The 20,237-nt window shown below is 42.8% G+C and overlaps 1 protein-coding gene across 5 annotated transcripts; it reads left to right on the forward strand.

Annotated features, from left to right (window-relative positions):
* Positions 1 to 1,583: 1,583 nt before the first annotated feature.
* Positions 1,584 to 18,274, forward strand: nod1 (nucleotide-binding oligomerization domain containing 1). Of its 5 annotated transcripts, none has more exons than XM_018754819.2 (12): positions 1,584 to 1,828; positions 2,717 to 2,933; positions 4,907 to 5,081; positions 7,541 to 9,344; positions 9,515 to 9,598; positions 14,569 to 14,652; positions 15,199 to 15,282; positions 15,373 to 15,456; positions 16,249 to 16,332; positions 16,470 to 16,553; positions 16,830 to 16,913; positions 17,791 to 18,274. In XM_018754819.2, the coding sequence occupies exons 2-12, from the start codon at positions 2,739 to 2,741 to the stop codon at positions 17,861 to 17,863; spliced, it is 2,835 nt and encodes a 944-aa protein (XP_018610335.1). In that variant the 5' UTR covers positions 1,584 to 1,828; positions 2,717 to 2,738; the 3' UTR covers positions 17,864 to 18,274. The 5 variants fall into 5 exon arrangements, with proteins under 5 accessions (XP_018610335.1, XP_018610338.1, XP_018610336.1 ...); XM_018754823.2 differs by having other exon boundaries at positions 1,612 to 1,726; XM_018754822.1 differs by lacking the exon at positions 2,717 to 2,933 and having other exon boundaries at positions 7,612 to 9,344.
* The last annotated feature ends 1,963 nt before the right edge of the window (positions 18,275 to 20,237 follow it).

Genomic DNA, 20,237 nt, shown 5'->3' on the forward strand with positions numbered 1-20,237 from the left:
GTATGGAAGGGAAGTTAGGAAGGGAAGGTAGCAGAGGCTTTCCAGTAGGTACAAATGTGTATGTGTATGCATGTTTGCATGTATGTGAAAGGTAGAATTTGGGGCAGTGTCCTGTCAGTGTCAAAACAGTCTTTTCCAAGAGAAGAGAAGGTAAATGGTGAGGAAGAGAGAAAACAGAGGAGCAAAGTGATAAAAGGATCTCAAAACTGTTGTATACACATTTTTAAAGTCCATTTTGCACTTTTGAGTTTTGTGCTGATTTTTCTCTTTTGCTTTTCAGTTTTGTCAGCACCTCACCACCTTTTCCAATCAACTTCTGTTATACTTTCTCACCTGATTTATTTTCTCCAAGTTATTTGGTGCTTGTTGATTTCTGTAGGAGGGGCACGGTGGCGCAGTGGGTTGGACCGGCACCTGCTCTCCGGTGGGTCTGGGGTTTGAGTCCTGCCTGTGGTGCCTTGCGACAGACTGGCATCCCGTCCTGGATGTGTCCCTTTACGCCCTGTGTTGCCGGGTTAGGCTCCGGCTCCCTGCAACCCTGTATGGGACAAGCAGTTCAGACAGACAGTGTGTGTGATTTCTATAGTAATGGGTTATAAAGCAAAAAATTCAAATTACATTTATTGATTTAGCAGACGCTTTTCTCCAAAGTGATGTACATCTCAGAAAAATGCAATTTGTTCATTACATTAGGAGAAAGAGAAACGTGAAGAGAAAGAGTTACAGACATGTGATTCCACTTTATGCACCGAGTAGCTGCATAAAACTTAGAATAGGCGATTCCTAATCACCTTCCTACAATTTTTTTTTAAAGGTACACAAACATTTACATGCAATACAGGAGTAGTGGCTATGTAAAGGCTTATCTGGGCATGATCATAAAGTTATGGTGCATGAACATTTACATCATACATGAGCTGGAGAGATCATGGGCAAAGTGAGTCCGGAAGAGGTGAGTTTCCAGACCCTTCTTAAATGTGGACAGAGTTTCAGCAGTTCTGAGTGACAGGGGGAGGTCATTACACCACAACAGAACCAGAACTGAGAACCTCCGTGCTTTACTTTTCGTGCGCGGGACTACCAAGCAAGCGAGCAGAAGTAGATGAGCGGAAGGGATGGTTGATGAAGTCTTGTAAACAGCTGGGAGCAGTTCTACTGATGCATTTGTAGGCATTAAATTTGATCTGGACAGCTATAGTAAACCAGTGTAGCAAAACGAGCAGAGGAGATTATACATGTGAACGCTTCAACAAATCAAACACAACTCGAGCTGCAGCATTCTGTATATAAGCTGCAGAGGTTTGATGGCAGTAGCGGGAAGGCCAGACGGGAGAGAGTTGAAGAAATGTGAAGCTGCTCAGTTAATTCGGCGCTCGCTTCGGTTTTCGCACAGTCAGTGTGGCAGCGGTTCTTTCACGCGGAAGCTGTGTATTTCCAACGCCTCTCTGCTGGGAAAGTCATACTTTCTCTCCAAAGCAGTGTTTGCACCAGGTGACGTGATTTGCATGACATACAAAGAAACAAACAAAATGAGTAAAAATTGGGGAAAAAAAAATTAGTCCAGTTAAACATGAAACTGGAGACAGAAGTAGTTTTCCGAAGGGTCAAAGTACAGGATACTTCCCCTGCGTGTTCTTGATATTAGCAAAGAAACTGATTGCATAAGTGGCGCTGAAGTGAAAAGAGCGACGCCCACACTAGTTTCACTTCCTCCTCACCACGTTTGGTAAGTGGCTCGGTGACTAGGTGTTTTGAGTTTACTAGGTGGAGAGTGATTAAGACTCGATAAGTACGTGGACTAGAGATCGACAAGACAGCGTGACTCGCGGTGTGTATCTCTGAGTTGTTCTAGCACATGCAGTGAATATTATACTACAGTGAAACGAAACAACGGCAACGACGTTACTCCAGTCCAGGACCATATACTCTGTAGCTCAGCTGTAGTGTATATATAGTTGAAATGATCATAAAGCCACTTTGACGTGGCCGCACGCGCGTGATTGCCGCTCTTCTACACTCACACACAGACCCCTCGCTGGTGTGTGTCAAGGCAAGCGGCTGTTTTCACACCGCGCACTAGTATGGGCTCACACAATATTTCGCGTGTAAATGTTTATATGATTTCGCGCAGCCGTGTGGGAGCTCGTAGCGGCGCCTTCGATAACAGCCCGTTCTGTTAAGTATTTCAACATGAGTTTAGACGCTGTTCCGATTCTGATAAACTTACAAAAACAGGGGCAGGGGCAAGGCAGTTCCGGGTGTGTGCGCCACTCGTGTGCGAATGCAGACTGTAAGTTCTGGCATTGGCCGCTACTTGGTGCTGTGTTGCTAGCATAGAATTTTCGTAGCACTGCTGGTATACGCATGCGCCGATGGCTTGCCGCAAGAGCAACGCAATACTGCGGCCAGTCTTAGAACTTACTGACTGTAACACGTGAGGAGAACAAGTTAAGCAAATGGAGCTGTGCGTATCGGGGTGCGGTGGGTTTGGCCGGGGCCTGCTCTCTGGTGGGTCTGGGGTTCGCGTCCCGCTTGGGGTGCCTTGTGATGGACTGGCAGCCTATCCTGGGTGTGTCCCCCTCCCCCCTGGCCTTGCGCCCTGTGTTGCTGGGTTAGGCTCCAGCTTGCTGCGACCCTGCTTGGGACAAGCAGCTTCAGACAGTGTGTGTGTGAGTTGTGTGTATGTGATTGATTTAACACTGTTTTGAAATGGCAGCACCAGGGGGTTAGTGGATGCCATGCCCTGTGGGATGGCCATGGACAGGATCTCTGAGGGTCCCACATCTACATGCCGGCTACTCACGGTGCACCGGGAGCTACTCGTGCAGCAGCTTAAGAATACGCAGTGCATCCTGGACAACCTGCAGGGGAGTGGCTTCTTCTGCACCGAGGATGCAGAGATTGTGATGCGTGCCACCACCAAAACTGACCGGGTACGTGGCGCCCTCAGCAGTTCAGTCGCTTCTAAGCCACTTCAGCTTCACAAACATGGTCATTGTACTGTAAATATAATGGTTATGATTTTTAAATCACTTGACCTGACACTGTACAGTCTAGCCTTTTGTAATGCTCTTTCATTATTCAGAGCTTAACTGCCTTTTTTATTTTTTTTATGCTTCATGTCAATATTCCATCATAAAACATGGGGACAGCTGATAGTGTAGTGGTTATAGTGACTGCCTTTGGACCCAAAGGCTGCAGGTTTGAGCCTCACCTCTGGCTGTAGTACCCTTAAGCAAGGTACTTACCCTGAATTGCTCTAGTAAAATTACCCAGCTGTATAAATGGGTAAATAATTGTAACCTTAACATTGTAAGTTGCTTTGGAGAAAAGTGTCAGCTAAATTAATAAATGTAAATATATATTTCAAGGCCTCAGAAGGAGACAGGAATATTCTAGTGTGGCAAAAAGGGTCTGGGGGTGTGTCTTGTGAGGGGCATGATCAGCTTGAGACAGCAGTGTAGAGATTTGCAAGAACCTTTACTTTCTAATATTTATCAATTAGATCAAATTCATAATCAAACACTAATTAAATGTAAATGGATTCTCAGCCATAAAAGAATGAAAAACAAAGCACAGTTGTCTCTTTCTGCTCTAACGCGGTAGATGGATTCCTATAAAATGTTGCATTATTCAAAGTTGTACAATGAAAATAACAGGGCTTAATGGTGAAAACAAGATTAGGTTTTAGTGGTTTGACCCAATCAAATTTCTGATCAAAGCATCTCTAATTTTAACAACAGTCCTAATAAAATGTTTCCACAGTTTAAAAAAAGTTAAAATCATATATGTTAAATTCATAATAAATACTATAGTAAATAAAGGACTTTGCCTTGAAAAAAAGTGAACAGCTTGAACTCATTCCTCTATGCCAGCTGTGCAAATGGTGTCACATCTTTCACGCACAGACACATTGACTGAAGCTGCTAGTCCCAAGCGGGGTTGCAGTGAGCTTTGGCCTAGCCTGGCAGCATAGGGCTTGGGGGGACAGGGAACACACCCAGGATGGGACACCAGTCTACCACAGGGCACCCCAATCAGGACTTGAACCCCAGACCCACCAGAGAGCAGGACCTGGCCAAATCTGCTGCGCCACCACACCCCTCCGTCACAGCTTTCATTTAGTTCAGAATGCTTCATAACATTAATATTTTCTCGTTTTGGAAGATTTCTTTATGCTCACTGCCAGAAACTTTATCACCAGTACAGTTCTGAGGCCCATTCATGTCATCTTTCTAACTCATTTTTGGTAATAAAAAGATGTTGTGGAAACATTTGTAAAATTGAGGAGAACCTCGCAATCAACACTGCCGAAACTGAAACATATTGGGGATGAAATGTATTTGTATGATTGTACTTTTATTGTTGCTCTAAGGAGATATAACTAAATTTGTATTTTTAATAACCACTGTATATATCAAATACACCCTTCTCTGTGCCAAATTCATTATCCATAGCCAGTCATTGATGAGACTTTTGTCGCTTATTCTTCACTGTATCAGTGAAATTGACCACAGGCATCTCTTGCTTAGTATCTTCATCACAAAATAATAATTTTAAGGTAAAACTATGAAGTAGAATTGGGGGGGCTCAGTGGTGTGGCGGGCTTGGCTGAGTCCTGCTTTCTGGTGGGTCTGGGGTTCGAGTCCTGCTTGGGGTGCCTTGTGATAGACTGGCATTCCATCCTGGGTGTGTCCCCCCCAGCTCTGCGGTCTGCGCTCTGCCAGTTTAGGCTCCAGCAACCCCTCTCAGGACAAGCAGTTTCAGACTGTGTGTGTGTGTGTGTGTGTGTGTATTAAATACAATTAATAATATTGGTATTTCTTGTAAATATAAAAATGTGTTTTTTAAACTTTTTTCAGTTTATAGTAGCTTTATGTGTTATGTTGTAATTGATGCTGTGCAGGTGCGGAGAATTCTGGAGCTGATTCAGAGTAAAGGGGAGGAAGCCTGCGAGTATCTTTTATACATTCTGCACAAGGTCTGCGATACATATGTAGAGCTACATCCTTGGCTGAAGGAGATCCAGTATGAGCCCTCTACCTCAATCCAGAAAATGCCAGTGGTCAATACTGATCCAAGTAAGTATTTTCATCAGTATCAACAATTATACAGTTGTGTAGTTTTTAACAAAAGCAATTTTAATCGAATCCTTTGAATGGATGCTGGTGGTATTAGTTTTGAGACAGAGAATTTTGTTTTTTGGCATCGGAGAAACCCCTTTGGATAGTAAATATACAGTACTACGTGTCTTCATAGCAAGTGTTTGTATCAAAAGCATCCAAAATTTGCATTGCTGTGTACAGCTGGAGTATTGTGAGTAAACTACCATGTTCATGGCTGCAAAAATAATCCTCCTTTTTGCAGAAAACACATAGGGGCATTCTGATATGCTATTTACCACTATGGGGGAAGCAGGTTTGGCTGGGCTCTGCTCTCTGGTGGGTCTGGAGTTCGAGTCCTGCTTGGGGTGCCTTGCGGCAGACTGGCGCCCTGTCCTGGGTGTGTCCCCTCCCCCTCCAGCCCTGCGCCCTGTATTGCCGGGTTAGGCTCCGGTTCACCGCCATGCCCCGGGGACAAGTAGCTTCAGCAAATTGTGTGTGTGTGTGTGTGTGTGTGTGTGTGTGTGTGTGTGTGTGTGTGTGTTTACCACTATTTGGAGAACTTTTCTCAATGAACAATTTACATGTACTCATTTAGCTTATACTTTTCTCCAAAGAGACTCACAGTGTTAACCAACCTACAGTTATTTACACATTTATACAGCTGGGTAATTTTACTGGTGTTATTTAGGGTATTGCATCACACACAAAGAGTGTGTCAGAGTTTACAGTTTGCCTCTGTGATTCCTGAGTGTTGGGTGTTATAATAGTACCAGTAAGAGGCAAACTGTTACTGTCGAGACCAAAGCTGAGATAAAATAGAAAGTGCTGAGAGGGAAAACACTGTACATGCAGAAAGATTTTCAGTTCTAGCTCCGATGTGGTGGAACGACCTCCCCCTCTCACTCAGAACTGTTGAATCTCTGTCCACATTTAAAAAGGCTCTTAAAACTCACCTCTTCTGGACTCACTTCACCCATGATCTCTTAAGTTCCTGTAATGTGTAAATGTTTGTGCACTACAACTTGGAGATCATAAACAACGAATAAACCTTCATGCAGCTATTCTTGTAATGTAAATGTTTATGTAATATGTATATATTTAATATAAACATACATTACAGGACTAGCTATATATATTATTAGGAATGTGATTATGAATCATCAACATCTGGATAAAGCTTTATGCTACTTGTGTGATGTACATTGGTTCATATGGTAGAAAGTAACAAACTAACTGTACTTTAGAATCCCACGTCTTCATTTAAGTTTCTCTTTCTGCTAATGTAATGCTCACATTGTATTTCCTATGAGATGTACATCGCTTTGGAGAAAAGAATAAATGATGAATACATGTAAATGTACATGTGTATGGAATGAATCTGTCAACAGCCAGGACTGAAAAGTGTTTTTTTAATTAATTTTTCCTCAACTGAAAATTTCTAAATAGTGTATGTACAAGTTAAAAGAATGACACAAACATAACAGTAATTTTTAATCTATTACAGCTACACCCAAGGTTTTTCACAGAACCCAACCAACAAATAAATCAAGTGGCATCTATATTACTGACATTTAATTGATTGTAACTTAGAGGTAAATAACTATGGCATTCCCAAGAAAATGTCAAATACAGCCTTCAGGTCCCCATTCTGTTTGAAACTTGAGAAGTCGTTGTACTAAGGTACATCTTAACCACATTTAAATTACACTATTATTACACCAGCCTATACAGACATAGTAAATATATAAATATTAAGTTGTACCAACACATCTCATGTGATGTATACTGATTTTTATGGTGGAATGTTACAAATTAACTGTACTATAGAATCACGAGTCTGCATCCAAGTCTCTCCCTCTGTTGATGTAATGAACTCATTGCATTTTCCTCTGAGATGTACATGGCTTTTGGGAAAAGGTGGCATAGCGAGTAGTGGTGGTATCTCACAGCGCCTGGATTGTGTGAGAGGATGTGGGTTCAATCCCCGCTCAGTCTGTGCAGTTTGCCTGATCTCTCTGTGTGGGTTTTCTCTGGGTGCTCTGGTTTCCTCCCATAGTCCAAAGATATGCTGTTTAGGTTCACCCATAAGACACCTTGGTGAATAACGTGTGGTGATAACACTACACAGAGTTTGTTGGAAGTCGCTTTGGAGGAAACTGTCTACTAAATGAAAAAATGTAAGAGCATCTGCTAAGTAAATGTGCATCTTCCAAAAACAAAAATGCCCTAATTTGCCTTCAAAAACTGTTGGCTCTTGTAGTGCTTATAAATGCTATCCAAGATAGATCAAGTTATTATACAATTATACTCAGTAAGTACCTAGTCATATAAACTTATATTTTACAGACTGAATTTGGGAAACTATATTAAATTCCTCCTGTGAATTAGTTGTTGAAGCCCTGTTGTAAATGATGTGAACTGATATCTCTTTGCAGTTAGTAAATACTGTGAGAAGCTGCGTCATGAACTGGGACGCGACACCCGCTTCATTGTTTCCTACTCTCAGAAAGAAGAGACTCTGCTGGAGGATTTTTACACAGACACCCTGATGGAGCTCCTTAGTGAGAGGAACGAAAGCCTTGGTTACCTGAATGGCCTGGAGCAGCTCTTGGACAACACTGGAGTGTTCAACCCACATGCCGAGACCAATTTAATCACAGGAGATGCTGGAGTGGGCAAGTCCATTTTACTTCAGAAGCTCCAGAACCTATGGTCCAAGAGGGAGTTGAACACTGGGGCCAAGTTCCTCTTCAAGTTTCGCTGTAGGATGTTTGGTTCATTCAAAGAAACGGACAGGATTTCATTGAAAGACCTTCTCTTTAAGTATAACTGCTACCCAGACAGTGATCCAGATGAGGAAGTCTTCAGCTATATCCAAAAGTTCCCCAACACAGTGCTTTTCACTTTTGATGGCTATGATGAGATCCACAGTGCTTTTAACCTGAGGAACATACCTGAGGTGGTGTGCCCAGAAGAAAAGGTCCACCCGCTTCTCCTACTGATGAACCTTCTTAGTGGGAAGTTACTCAAGGGATCCCAGAAAATCATGACTGCCAGGACCGGGACTGAGATTGAGAGCCGAGTGTTGAGGAAAAAAGTGTTCCTGAAAGGTTTCTCCCCAGAGCACCTACGGCAATACACAGCACTGCACTTCCAAGAGAGGCAATACCGAGACCTGGTGACTTTGCAGCTGGATGCCAGCCCTCATCTCTGCAGTCTGTGCTCCATTCCCCTCTTTTGCTGGATTATATTCAAAAGCTTTAAGTACTTCCATGCCAAGTATGACAACTTTGAACTGCCTGACAATGGTGTCACACTTACCAAGGTCTTCCTGCTTTTGCTGGAGGTCTTTTTGAGCCGTTCGTCCAGCCCTGGCTTGCTACAGCGGAGCACTCGGTGCACAGCAGAGACATTCAAGGCTGGTTGTCGCACTCTGGTGGCATTTTCTAAGCTAGCTCTCCTTGGGATGCGGAAAAACAGCTTTGTTTTCAGCCATGAAGAAGTTGCATTCTGTGGAATCGGCCAAGACGACCTGCATATGGGCTTCCTTAGGCCAGTTAATCACTATGATGCCTGTGGAAGCGTGGCTATGTATGAGTTCCTTCACATGACTCTACAGTCCTTCATGGCTGCCTTTTGCCTTGTGCTAGATGAGAGCATCCACTCTGGAGGAATCCTAGAGTTCTTCTCTGAGTGCGAGTACCAGAAAGTTTCCAGGATCCCATGCATCTCTTGTCTGCAGAGCAACCGGCCCCGTGGCACGGACCCATTCCAGGTCAACGATCACCTACAGTTCACTAATCTCTTCCTCTGTGGGCTGCTCTCCAAGCCCAATGTGGCCCTGCTGGAGCAACTGCTGCTTCCAGGTTCCCTGAATAAAAGGCGGGGTATCCTCAAGTCCTACCTCTCCCAAACTGTGAAATTGCACTTGAGGGGCCTCCCACGGCACACCACTGACACTGAAGGCAGTAAGGTACATGTGATGCCCAACTTCCTGTGGGCATTGCGCTGCATTTTTGAGCTGGCCAGTGATGATGTAGCCAAATTGGCAGCCAGGGGCATCTCGGCCAACTACATCAAGCTGGCATACTGCAATATGTTCTCGGCCGACTGTAGCGCCCTCAACTTTGTGCTGCACCACCATCACAAATGCCTTGGAGTGGACATGGACAACAATAACATCAGTGACTATGGAGTGAAGCAGCTTCGGCCATCCTTCTGTAAAATGACTGCAGTAAGGTGAGGAATATGCAGGCAGATCTTCAGCAAGTAAGGGGTTGGGACCATTTTGGTGTCAAGTGCCACTCAGTGCAAAGGAATGCTTGTTTATTCATTAATTTATCATTAATTTATTATTTCTGCAAGAGAATAATGCATAACCAAAAAAAGGAGCATCTGTCTATTTTCAGATTGTGTGTCAACCAGATAACAGACAACAGCCTAGAAGTACTGGCAGAAGAGCTGGTAAAGTACAAAGTGGTTAAGGTTCTGGGGTAAGTGTAGAAAAATCAGTACATGTATATGAGTACCTGCTTGAATTACTTGCTTTCCTTTATGCACCTGTCGGTCCGAACCTTGAACCCAACCCCCTCAAGCACTGACACAGATTCGACGTCGACTCAACGCCTAATCTTCACTGAGGAATTGTACAAGCGAAATGAATCTTGACCGTTTTAAATTTTTCGAAAGATAAAACTTTGACGAACAAGGTTTACAAGGAAACTTACCGTCAGCTCATGAACTAATGGCGCTATAGACAACTCTTTGTACTCACTATAAAAGCAAGATAGATTTGGCCTTTACTACTACTACTAATGCCTGCTACCCCTTTTGGGGCATAGGCCGTCAACAAGGGCTCTCCAGGCATCTCTGTCCTGGGCCAGTTTTTCCAGTTTTCCCCAGGTGTGGCCCATCCTCTTGGCTTCTGCATCCAGGTGGCGTTGCCATGTGTTTTTGGCCAGCCTCGCTTCCTCTTGCCTTGGGGGTTCCATGTGAGGGCTCTTGTAGTGTTTGAAGCTGGCTTTTGCAGAGTATGGCCGATCCATCGCCAGCGTCTTTGCAGGATATCATCTTCTATTGGTTGTTGTCCTGATCTCTGCCATAGCTCTTGGTTGCTGATAATCACGGGCCAGTGGATCCTGAGAATCTGTCGCAAACAGTTGTTGATGAATGTCTGTATTTTTTTTGTGGTGGTGACGGTGGTCCTCCAGGTCTCTGCTCCGTAAAGTAGGACTGACTTTACGTTGGAGTTGAAAATTCGGGTCTTGGTCTTAACTGTCAGAACTCTGGACCCCCACATGTTCTTCAGTTGCAGGAAAGCTGCCCTTGCCTTGCCTATTCTGATTCTGACGTCGATGTCTGTCCCACCCTGCTTGTCAATTGTGCTGCCTAGGTAGGAGAAGCTGTCCACCTCTTCTAACGCTTCACCGTCAGGTGTGATTGGAGAGTCCTTGCCTGCATTGACCCTCAGTATCTTGCTCTTCTCTCTGTGGATGATGAGACCTACTTGTGCTGAGTTCTCTGCCACAGTGCTGGTCTTCTCCTGCGTTAGTTGGTGGGTATGTGAGAGAAGGGCGAGGTCATCTGCAAAATCCAAGTCATCCAACTGTTCCCAAGGTGTCCATTGGATCCCAAGTCGCTTCTCAGCTGTGGAGGTCTTCATCACCCAATCAGTCACAAGCAGGAACAAAAATGGTGACAGGAGACATCCTTGTCTAACTCCTGTTCGCACCTGGAAAGCGCTAGTGAGCTGCTGACCATGCACCACCCTGCAGGTCATCCCGTCGTAGGAGTTCCTGATGATGTTGGTAAACTTTTCTGGTATTCCGTAATGTCTCATCAGCTTCCACAGGGTGTGTCTGTCTACAATGTCAAAGGCTTTATCATAGTCAATAAAGTTTATGTAGAGTGGTGAGTTCCATTCTATTGACTGCTCCAATATAATACGCAGCGTGGCTATTTGATCTGTGCAGGATTGCTCTTTCTGGAATCCTGCCTGCTGGTCTCGGAGCTGTTGGTCAACTGTGTCCTTCATTCTGTTGAGGAGGATCCTATTAAACACCTTGCCTGGAACCGACAAGAGTGTTATGCCTCTATAGTTGGAGCAGCTGCTGAGGTCGCCTTTCTTTGGTAGCTTGATGAGGTATCCCTCCTTCCATTCTGTTGGGACAAGTTCTTCCTCCCAAATTTTCTTGAAAAGGGGGTATAGCATCTCCACTGCGGTTTCGATGTCAGCTTTCAATGCCTCTGCTAGAATGTTGTCAGGTCCAGCTGCCTTGCCAATTTTCAGCAGTTTGATGGCCTTACGGATCTCCTCCCTGGTGGGCTCCCTGCAATCGATAGGCAGGTCTATAGCAGCTGGCTGGATGTCTGGTGGGTCCTGAGGGGCTGGTCTTTTAAGCAGCTCTTCAAAGTGTTCTACCCATCTTTTCTTCTGTCCCTCATCTCCAGTGATGGTCCTTCCCTCCTTGTCCTTTACAGGCCTTTCTACTTTGTTGAACTTTCCAGACAGCTTTTTTGTAGTGGTGTATAGATCTTTCATATTCCCTTGTCGAACTGCTTCTTCAGCCTCAGTAGCCAGAGAGTCAAAGTATTTCTTTTTTGTCAATCTTGATGCTCCTCTTTGTACTTTTGTTGGCCTCCGTGTATGCTTCCTGTGCTCTGGTTTTCTCGGCCCGTGTACGGCTGTTGTTAAGAGCTGTCCTCTTTTCCTTTCTTTCCTGTATCTTCTTCATGGTCTCTACTGAGATCCACTCCTTGTGGCTGTGTTTCCTGGGGCCTAGTACTTCCTGGCATGTTGTTATCATTGCCTCCTTCACTGCCTTCCATTTTGCATCAATAGTCTCCTCATCCAGAAGCTCCTGCAGAGCCTGGAACTTGTTGGTGAGGGTTAGTCTGTATTCCTCTAACTTTGTCGCCTCCTTGAGAAGGGCGGTGTTGTATCTCTGGCGCTGGTTTGTCTCTCCTGTCCATGTCTTCTTTAGCTTGAGCCTGAGGCGAGCCACAAGGAGGTGATGGTCTGAGGCAACATCTGCTCCTCGCTTGGCACGTACGTCCTGCAGGGATCTCCGGAACCTCCTTGTGATGCACACATGGTCTATCTAGTTCTCTGTAGATAGATCCGGTGAAACCCAAGTTGCCTTATGAATCCTTCGATGAGGGAAGATGCTTCCGCCAATGACCAGGTTGCTTGTGGCACATAGGTTGACAAATCTTTCTCCATTGTCATTCATCTCACCTAGTCCTTGCTGCCCCATAATCTCCTCATAGCCCCTGTTGTCGCTGCCAATCTTGGCATTGAGGTCTCCCATGACAATGGTGACGTCTCTTCCTGGCAAACTCTGGATGACGGTCTGCAGTCTGTCGTAGAATTCCTCCTTCTGCTCTTTATCGCTGTCATTAGTTGGGGCGTAGCGCTGCACGACATTCATATTAATCCTTCTCATCTTAGTTCTAAAGGTTGCTGTGATGATGCGTGGTCCATGGGCCTCCCATCCGGTGAGAGCTCTCTGGGCTGTCTGATTTAACATCAGAGCCACACCTTGGGTGTGGGGGGGCGTTGTCTTCCTCGTGTCCTGAAAACAGCAGCATTTCTCCCGATGATAGCCTCTTCTGGCCTGAGCCAGTCCACCGTGACTCGCTGATTCCCAAGATGGCAAGTCTGTAGGCCCTCATTTCTGCGGCCACCTGTGCCGCCTTTCCAGCTTCGTACATGGTCCTCACATTCCACGTCCCGATGTTAAGGGCGGCCTTGGTTGAAAGGATGGTGATCAGCTGAGCAGCTTCCAGATGCTTCTGGCTTTCACCACTCCGCGTCATAAGACTTCCAGCTGGAAGTCCATCTTCGCCCAAGGCTGAGATGTCTGAGATGTCTTGAGTACTTGTTGGCGTTTCTGTAGCGGTGTGGGTTTTTTACGGCATGGGGTCGCTAGCCCCATGCCCAACCCTCCTCCTTTATCCGGGCTTGGGACCGGCAGGGGACCCCGAAGGAATCCCTCGGCAGAGTTAGATTTGGCCTTTAACAGGAAATTATTCAGAAGCAAGCTGATTTTCACAATTAAAAAAAAATTTGTCATAACCATATATTATCTATGTGACTTCAACACTGTGCAAGTCGCAGATAGTCTGAACACGTGACCAAGTAAGTGGCGGATAGGCCTGGGTGTAACCTGCTGTGTGATTGGTTGGTTTCTAATTCAAATTCAGTTTCTTTGTTTGTTTATTTTTGGAAGGCTCAGCAGAGCTGGAATTGCCACTAGAAATCAAAAAACTAAAATAACAAAAACACTAAATTGATTTATATATGTTGTTATATTTTTATTTATTTTTTATAAATTTTATTTCCTGTTAAGATATTAATTTTTAAATTTATTTTCAATTTTAAAATGAATATTTTTGTTTTTAGTAATTTAGTTATTTTATTTTAAATTATTAAAAGTAAACTTTACATTTCTTTTATGTGATTATTTTTAATTATCAAAATTAAACTTTTACTATTTGTTTTATAATTTATTTTATATTATTAATATTGAACTTTATGATAAAAGTAATACTTTTTCATTATTTTAAAATTACTTAAATTTTTCTAGATTGTATTTTTTTAATTTTAGTAGGCCTATTTTATTTTAATTAAATATTTAATGGGTTAATTAATTTATTAATTTTTCTATATTTTCTAAAGAATTAAACTTATTATTTAATTTTTTGTTTAATTAATTTTCCATTTACTGATTTTTCTATTGATTTTATTAATTACTCCACATGATTAACTCCTCCTTAAAGCTTATCAAAATATAACAAAGCTTAACAAAAGCATAAGCATTCAGGAATATCACAAAAACGTTGATATTATAAGGTGTGAAAGTGTTTCTGCAAATAGAAGAAGGAATGTTGTGTTACATCCACTTGGAACAATAACAAATTTTCAAAAAGATGCAAAGATAGCCACTGAGAGAAGGACAACTTTAAAAGTAAGTGAAATCTTGACCTAACATATTTTGTGGATTGGTGAATGACCGATGAATCTTTACCTTATCTTGAGGGAGGACTGGTGAATAGAAGGTGAATCTTGAACTTATTTTTTCTCCACAAAAGTGAATCTAGGTGAATACTTAAGGGGGTGGGTTCAAGGTTCTGATTGACGGGTGCATTAGTGCTGCATGCAAGTTATAAGAGGACTGTGTTTCCTAGGTTTTCAGTACCTGAATGTGTAATGGCTGTTGGTGGATTGTATTTGCTGTCTTGATTACATCAAATTCTTAATGAAATGTGATGAAATGGAAAATGCTTCTGAACCCTAAAAAAAAGGAAGACCAAAACAATTTAGTATAATTTTTTCTTTCTAAGGATCTGAGTTCAGGTGCAGCTGTCGGTATAGATGGGAGTACATGTGGGCGGGCATTTGTCCAGTGTTTTTATGGATTTAAATTACAGGTGGTTTTTTTGTTTACATTTTTTGTTACAGTCTTTACAAGAATCAGATCACTGATGTGGGAGCTAAACTGGTTGCTCAGATCATTGAGGAGTGTCCTCATCTCAGAATAGTCAAGTACGTTGCTATTTCAAAACTAAGTTGGAGTTTACATTTTTATCTTTTATTCCTAATATGCTTAAAGCAACACATACTGATATTATGTAGAAGTCCAAATGTAATAAAGCCATTTTGGTTAATATAGTGGAATGTAACAAATTAACTGTGCTTAGAATCATGCATCTGGCTCTAAGTCTCTCTTTCTGTTGATGCAATGCACTTATTGTATTTTTCTGCGAGATGTGCATCACTTTAGAGAAAGGCGCCTGCTAAATGAATAAATGTAAAATGCAAATGTGGTACACCTTTCAGAAGAAAAGTCCATGTTACTTTTCTTTGTATAATGTCCTTATGTTTATGTCATACACACACACGTGGTTATTCATGTTTTTTATGTTGTGAATAGAGTCACAGACTGTAACTTGTAATTGTGTTGTATATGCATTCTCATCTAATGAAATTTTCTCTAAGAATGTTATGGCTCAAGTACAGATGAATTAAACTGACTGTTTTGGAGATGTTGCTGAAACTGTCATCTGACATCAGTGCATGCTTGCTCTTTAGACTCGGTGGCAACAAGATCACGAGTGTCGGGGGAAAGTACTTGGCCAAAGCCATTCAAAAGAGCAAGTCCATCTTTGATGTTGGGTAATGTTCTTGGTGCAAAATCTGAGCATCTCACACACACCACTCTGATCTAGCAGTACCACAGTAAGGTTGTGTATTCCATACACACAGGATGTGGGGCAACTCCATTGGGGACGAGGGGGCTGAAGCATTTGCACAGGCTCTGAGGAACCACCCGAGTCTGACAAACCTCAGGTGAGAAGATGCCAGACCTGGAGCTCAACAGGCACCCACACACTTCAAGTTTTGCTTTTAAAAATTATCATCCATATAAAGTGCCTTCAGAAAATATTCACAACCCCCTGCTTTTTCCATCCTTTGTTCTGCTGTACACTGCTGAGTACAGTAAACTTTGGGACCTTATAAGGACAGGTGTCTGCCTCTGTAAAACATGTCCAATGGATTTGCAACAGATGAACTGTCATTCTACAAAAAATTCAGATGTTCAAAAGAAATAGGATGTACCTGAGCTCAATTTGGAGTGTCATAGTAAATGGTCCGAGACAAGGGTACAGGTTTTATTTTATAATTTGCTAAAATTTATTAATGTTTTCACTGTGCCATTATTGGATATTATTATGCCAGAATGGAATCAACTCAATCCATTTTCAGATGTCTACAACACAAAGTGTGGAGAAAATGGGGAGCTCTGAATACTTTCTGAAGGTATTTTATGGCATAAGCTGGCTTGAGCATAATACTATTGTCTTATCAGTGGTGGTTTTGCCATTTTATTAAAACTTCTAAACACATTTTTCAGTTTTGACAATATTTAATTTGACTACTGCAAGCCCTACATATTTTTAATATTTATATTATAAATACAAATGAATCACACTAAGAATACTGTAATAGTGATACCATATAATATTATTGTATTAAGTACTTTAGTGAAACAAGATTTTACTCACAGTACCTACATTTTAAAATGGGGTGAGTTGTGAATTTAAGGGAAGCCTCCTCAAATCATTATTTTCCTTCTCACAGCCTCTCTGCCAATGGCATAACCTCGAAGGGGGGAAGGAGCCTGGCCGCTGCACTCAAGGAGAACACATCCGTTCACATCTTTTGGTGAGTGAGCACGTGAATGAGGAGTTACACATATGTGTCTTCTCTATATGTGTATATGCTTATTCTACATCACAGGTTTTTCCAGAGTGTAACAGATAATAAACTGGGTTCTCTGTTTTATTGTTTCCTGTTCCCAGGCTGGTCCAGAATGAGCTCACAGATGATGTGGCACCAGACCTGGCGGAAGCTGTGCTGGTCAATACTGGATTAACTCACCTTTGGTAGGCTTAACATCCTTGTGGGCTGAACATTCTGCATATCATTGAACTTCATTTGAGGTGGTAAAAACCATGAAAGGTCCTGAGGTCTTCCAGGATAAGGGTTTAGTAGCTCTTCAGTTACAGTTTCGTTCATCACCGTGTGGGGTAGCCTTGTACTCAGTGTGATTTTTCAAGATCAAGGTTGAATAGTCCCTGCATTTATTAGTAAAGAATAAAGAGCAAAGCAGAATCACACTAGACCACACATCCAGCATGTTGTCTTGCTGCTCTCCACAGGTTAATTGACAACCATCTGACAGTGCAAGGAGCACAGCATCTAGCTGAGGCTCTATCTCACAACACCACCCTGAAAGAGATCTGGTGAGAATGGCACGGTCTGGTCCAGACCAGCTGTACTGCATCCCTTTGCCAGGTAGACGTACAGGCAATGGCCAGAGAAAAGGAAGCACTAGTACCTTGTCTCTAAATAGTGCTCTTAACCACCAAGAGCCACCAGAACAGCTTCAGTGCCCCTTGGCATTCATGCATTAGCTGTCCAGAACTCTGCTGGAGGCATGTGGCATCATTTTCCCATGAGAGGTTTAATCTTTTGCTGTTTTGGGGATAATGGTAGTGGAAAATACCATCTTAGGTGCTCTTCTTAAATTTCCCAGAAGTCCTCGGTTGGGTTGATATCTGGTGCAACCGTATTATGTGTTTGACATTACTGTCGTATTCTTCAGACCAGTCACTGAGCACCTGTGCTGTGCAGAAACTCACATGAACATGGGCAGAATGTGCAAACGCCACACAGACTGAGCCAGATTTTGAACCCGCGTCCAAACGTACAGCCTAGGTGGTATGAGGCACCAGCCCAGCTTGCTGTGTCACTGCTTTTACATGAGCACACAAAAGTATGCTAATTGCTTAATGATGTCAAGGGCCACAGTCCATGGAAGCACCTGCTCTCAGTACTGATTGTCTGCCCAGTTTACCGGTTTCCTTTACTTTGGCAGTTACCTCTATGTGATACCTGTAGCAGAGCACATGTGCTGACTCCTTTTGTTTCGTATTAATCTTTCTTCAAAATGTACATAGTCTGTACATCTCTGTGAAGACTGATACGTATGAAGAGCCATTACAGGGGAATAGTGCTGAAGTGGGCGTTACTGATAATTGCTCTGTTTCTAGAACATTCAGGAAGCACTGCAGTGGAAACTAGTTCCTCATTTCTGTGTATGCCTGTCTCTTCCTGCAGTATGAAGGGAAACCTAGTCTCAGAGAACGAGCAGCAGCAGTTTGTGGAGGAGAAAAGGCTGCGCTTCAGCTGATTGTGTGACAAGTACAGGGCTGTGGAAGTGCATTCATGCAGGTGGACTGTGGACTGGATGGGACAGCAAGGGTTCAAGAGCTGGGACACACACTAACATCAATTTGTACACACCGAGAGGATGCTGTGTAAGAGCAACACACTTTTTAATATTGAATGTATTTGTACAATACTCTCATTTATTGCTTCAGTATTTGTTATAGTGCATTGTCAGAATGCTCTTCAACTGTAAGCTGTTAAGGACAAAAGTAGATGCAAATACATAAATGTAAATAGACACAGATGTTTTGTTGTAATGTGAAAAACATTTTTTCAATGTATAATAGCACTAAAAGTGACTTTTAACTGGTGTTCCTTTTGATTAACAGTTTTATAAAGAATAATTGTATATTATCATTTTAAAATATAGTAAATGATGATGCTCTGTGTACTCAGTTTTATTCAATAAACTTTTGTGAATATATGCAGTCCATTTACTCTTGGTAACACATTGTTCCCGAGTTACTAATATTAAATTCTTTGAAAAGCACACTTAAGTGCTTTTCACGGCAACTCCTTTTCAGTATTCCAGACAGATTCCAGTGTTTTATAAAAGCAAAATGCTATTACTTTCGGGAAAAGCTCATGTAGAAAAAAGGGCCTTTGTTGTAATGCTAAGCACTTTGTGTGCAGTGAGGTACATTCTCCTTTCTGCTGGTCACAGGCAATGTGAACAAATTTACACACAGGCACATTGTCTGAAACCGCTTGTCCCAAGCAGAGTCGCGGTGAACCGGAGCCTAACCTGGCAACACAGGACGCAAGGCTGGAGGGGGAGGAGACACCCAGGATGGGATGCCAGTCTGTCACAAGGCACCCCAAGCAGGACTCAAACCCCAGACCCACCAGAGAGCAGGACATGGTCAAACCCACTGCACCACCACACCCTCCATGAACAAATTTATGTTTTGAAATGTAACAGTTCAAAAATGTTTAGAAAAAATTCATCTACAGAATGAGATTTTACCATTTTAAGGCCTACGAAATCAAAAATGTTAAGTACTACATAATGTCTAGCTCTCTGTGAACAAATAGGTGCAATTTAAGTATTTTTGCAATGGGAACTTTTCAGTTATCTGCAAATCAAATACTTTGACTTTGTCAATGTTATTCTATAATATCTAAAACAAAAATTATTTTTTATAGCTTGTCTTTTAATGTTTACTAATTAGAATTGTTACTAAATCTAGAATGCCCAGGAGGGGCGGACAACCACTGGCCCTTGGACCCCCAGAGGTTTTTTTTCCTCCTTCAACTTTCAATTGGGAGTTTTTGTTCCTTTCCTAGGGGGCGCGGTGGCGCAGTGGGTTGGACCGGGTCCTGCTCTCCCGTGGGTCTGGGGCTCGAGTCCCGCTTGGGGTACCTTGTGACGGACTGGCGTCCCGTCCTGGGTGTGTCCCCTCCCCCTCCGGCCTTATGCCCTGTGTTGCCGGGTAGGCTCCGGTTCCCTGCGACCCCATATGGGACAAGCGGTTCAGAAAGTGTGTGTGTGTGTTTCTTTCCTCCATGGCCAGTAGGCATACTTATAGCGATATAAAAGTACTATATTATGGTAGTCATTAGTCAACTGTCTTCTTTGTTTCTTATTTGATGTATTTGTTTTTCTTGCCTTATGCCTGTGTTAATGCGCTTTGTATCACTGCAGGAGAAGAGCGCTCTATAAAAATAAACTGAATTGAGTTTATTTTCATTAAAGGGGGGCACAGTGGCGCAGTGGGTTGGACCAGGTCCTGCTCTCTGGTGGGTCTGGGGTTCAAGTCCTGCTTGGGGTGCCTTGTGATGGATTGGTGTCCCCTTCGGCCTTGCGCCCTGTGTTGCTGGGTTGGGCTCCAGTTTACCGTGACCCCACTGGTGAGAAGTGGTTTCAGACAGTGTGTGTGTACAATGGTCCGGAGATGATCCAGGAAGCAGACAGGGTACACTCTGGACTGAGGCATTGTGATAATTTGGCAAACAGATCTTTACAAGATGAGAAAATAAAGTTCCCAAAATCACTCACTATGTCTTTCACTCTGCAAAACACATAGATACTGCCAAATTACCAACAAATGTATATTAGATGATCATTTGATCGTGAGGCAAATGCTTTATTAATGCTAGTGTAAGAGAATTCATGCTACTAAAGTTAGTTATTTAAATGATATAAACAATGTTTTCATGTCTATAGTTCATTGCAACAGGGACTCTGAGGACCCAGGTTTGAATTCCATCTCCTGCTGTAGTATCCTTGATCAAGACACTTATCCGTTATGGATGTGAAATGGCCGTGTAACAGGGAAAATACTTTAGTACTTAATATTAATCTCATTGTAAGAAAAAGGGATGTATTTTCACAA

This window comes from Scleropages formosus, chromosome 8 (genome assembly GCF_900964775.1).
Source record: "Scleropages formosus chromosome 8, fSclFor1.1, whole genome shotgun sequence".
NCBI classification, from domain to species: Eukaryota; Metazoa; Chordata; class Actinopteri; order Osteoglossiformes; family Osteoglossidae; genus Scleropages; species Scleropages formosus.